Source organism: Carlito syrichta, unplaced genomic scaffold (genome assembly GCF_000164805.1).
Source record: "Carlito syrichta isolate Samal-C Ts95f unplaced genomic scaffold, Tarsius_syrichta-2.0.1 Scaffold120563, whole genome shotgun sequence".
Taxonomy (NCBI): domain Eukaryota; kingdom Metazoa; phylum Chordata; class Mammalia; order Primates; family Tarsiidae; genus Carlito; species Carlito syrichta.
In genome coordinates this window covers 1-2606 of record NW_007064659.1, presented here as the reverse complement: position 1 = coordinate 2606, position 2606 = coordinate 1, and the positions used below count along the sequence as shown (strand labels likewise).

General features: G+C 53.9%; 1 protein-coding gene across 1 annotated transcript in view; it reads left to right on the top strand.

Moving 5' to 3' along the window:
• Positions 1-526, top strand: part of LOC103249502 (RILP-like protein 1) — a 15945-nt gene extending 15419 nt beyond the window's left edge. The window contains exon 3 of the mRNA XM_008048134.2: positions 384-526. Coding sequence (XP_008046325.1) covers positions 384-526 — 143 coding nt within the window. The remainder of the gene's footprint in view (positions 1-383) is intronic.
• Positions 527-2606: the final 2080 nt, after the last annotated feature.

The following is a 2606-nucleotide window of genomic DNA, read 5'->3' as shown; positions in this document are numbered from 1 at the left end:
GGAAGGCTGAGGCGGAAGGATCGCCAGAGCCCAGCAGGTCGAGGCTGCGGTGGCCCTGAGTGTGCCACTTCACTCCAGTCTGGGTGACAGAGGGAGACTCCAACTCAAAAAAATAAAAGTTCAGACTGTGTACTCTGTGTCAGGCCTTCATTCCTTTTGATGCCGGAATCATCTTCCGTCATCTGGATAGCCTTATTTTGTTGATCCATTCATCTGTCGAGGGACTTGTGAGCTGTTTCCACCCTGTGGCTGTTGTGAATAGTGCTGTGGGGACACTTGTGCCAAGGCTTTTGTGTGGACATGCTTTTGGTTCCATGGGGTGTATGCCTAGGAGGGGATTGCTGAGTCATATGGGGACTGTTGAACTTCTGACACTTCTGCAGGGCACCCAGAGGCTTCTGGGGTCGAGCTGGAGATTCCCCTGCTTGCCCCGGTGAAGCCCCAGAGGCCTCAGGGAGTCCTAGGCTGTGGACCCGACAGCCCTGAGCTGCTTCCTCTGCACGTGGTGGCATCTGGTGGCATCTGAGGGCCCGCGGGGCCTCTGTGTGGGGGAGTGTTGCTTCCACGGCTTTCCAGATCCCTGCTGGGCTCACATGAAACGGCCCACACGGGTGCAATTTGAGATGCACTTAAATGGCATTCAGCGTGGGTCCAGCTCCTGAATGGGTGAGCTGGGAGGCTTGATCGGCAGCATCCCCCGCCATCCCCCTACCACGCCCAAGCGGAGAGATGGGGCAGATGCCAGGCGTGCCTTCCGCAGTTATTTTTATTTTGCCTGGGAAACCATGGGAACACAACAGGCAAAAGCAAGTCTTCCACCTGCTGGAGGAACAGACATGGATTGGGTGCCTGGGAGGAGGCGGAGCCCGTGAAGTTGGGACCACGTGGCGGGTGTCACAGGAGAACAGGCTGAGCAGAGGCCTAGGGGCAGGCTGAGTGGTTAGGGGTGCAGTCCTGTGTGGGGGTGGGGGATGGGTGCTCAGAGGCACTGGCCATGCGTGGAACCGTGTGGTTTTCTCAGCAGTTCATTCTGGACACTGTGCTCAGAGTCACCCTGGCAGGCTCCTCTGGTCCACCCCCTGGAAATCTCTAGATTCAGAAGCACTTCCCTGCCTTTGTGGGTGGAAATTCATCTTGTTGTTGGCTAGCAGGCCACGGATAGAAACTTGTTAGCACATGCGGGAGTGAATTACAGGTGTCCAAGCCACCATGCCGGGAGCTGGGTGGGATGGTGTGCTCGGGTCTGGAGAAACTGCTCAGTCACCAGGGAGGAGGCAGCCTGTCCACACTGTCATCTTCTGACGGGCAGCACAGAGCAGCACTGTGCAACAGCACGGGGAGGAGTTGGTATATTAGGAAAAGTAGCGAGGAGCAGATGGAAGTCATTTCCATTGTATGCTTTATTTAACCCCGTTGATTCTGAAGAGTAAGTATCCTTGCAACATAGAATCGATGCAGAAATTATCAATGGGGTATTTTGCATTCCTTTTCTTTTTCTTTTTCTTTTTTTTTTTTTAGAGAGACAGGGTCTCGCTATGTCACTATGCTGCCCAGACTGGTCTCAACTCCCCGGACTCCAGCAATCCTCCCACCTCGGCCTCCCAAAGTGCTGGGATTATAGGCATGAACCACTGTGCCCGGCCTCACTAAATAACTTAATGGGCACATGCTGTGTCCGGGCACTGTGCGATGCCCAGGGGGTGTGACAGCAGGCAGGTCACACAGGGCCTCGCTCTCTTGGGGCTGACAGTCTAGTTGGTGGTGGGGGTGGGGAGTGGATCTAGAATAAACTAGCGAGTCAGCAGCAGCGGCGCTTGACCGCCTGCTATGTGCCAGGCGTGTCTCTAGCGCTCTGTGTGTATTAGCTGTGAATGTTGTCCCAATCAAAATGGGGTCACCAATGTTAAAAAAAAAAAAGAAAAAAACCGACAGGCAGGGCCGGGGGATGCCGTGAGGAGAGGGTGCTTACACTTGCATGCCTGATAACAAAGAAGACTCTGGAAGCCCTACAACTGTGCACAAAGGCTGTCACAGCCTTACATAGAAGACACGTCAGCAAAGATGTGCAGCCTCCAACTCTTGGGCTTAGGCGGTCCTCCCGTCTCTGCCTCCCAAAGTGCTGAGATTTCAGGCGAGAGCCACTGCACTCTGCCGAGTCACCCTTGTTAGTGATTTTGGTAGCCAAGGATAATTATTGCAAAACAATTACGTGATCCTCCTAATTTTTTTCCTTCAAAAACCTTTGTCAGCCAGGTGCTATGGCTCATGCCTATAATTCCTGCACTTTGGGAGAGCGAGGTGAGAGGATTGCCTGAGCCTAGGGGTTTGAGACCAGCCTGGGCAACTTGGTGTGCCCTTGTCTCTACAATAAATCAAAAAATCAGCTGGGCGCGGTGACACTTGAAGGCTGAGGCAGAAGGATCATCTGAACCCAGCAGGTCAAGGCTGCGGTGGCCATGAGCATGCCACTGCACTCTAGCCTGGGTGACAGAATGAGACTCTGACTCAAAAAAAATTTTTTTAGCCGGGCTCGGTGGCTCAGCCTGTAATCCCAGCACTTTGGGAGGTTGAGGTGAGTGGATTGCCTGAGCCCGTGGGTTCGAGAC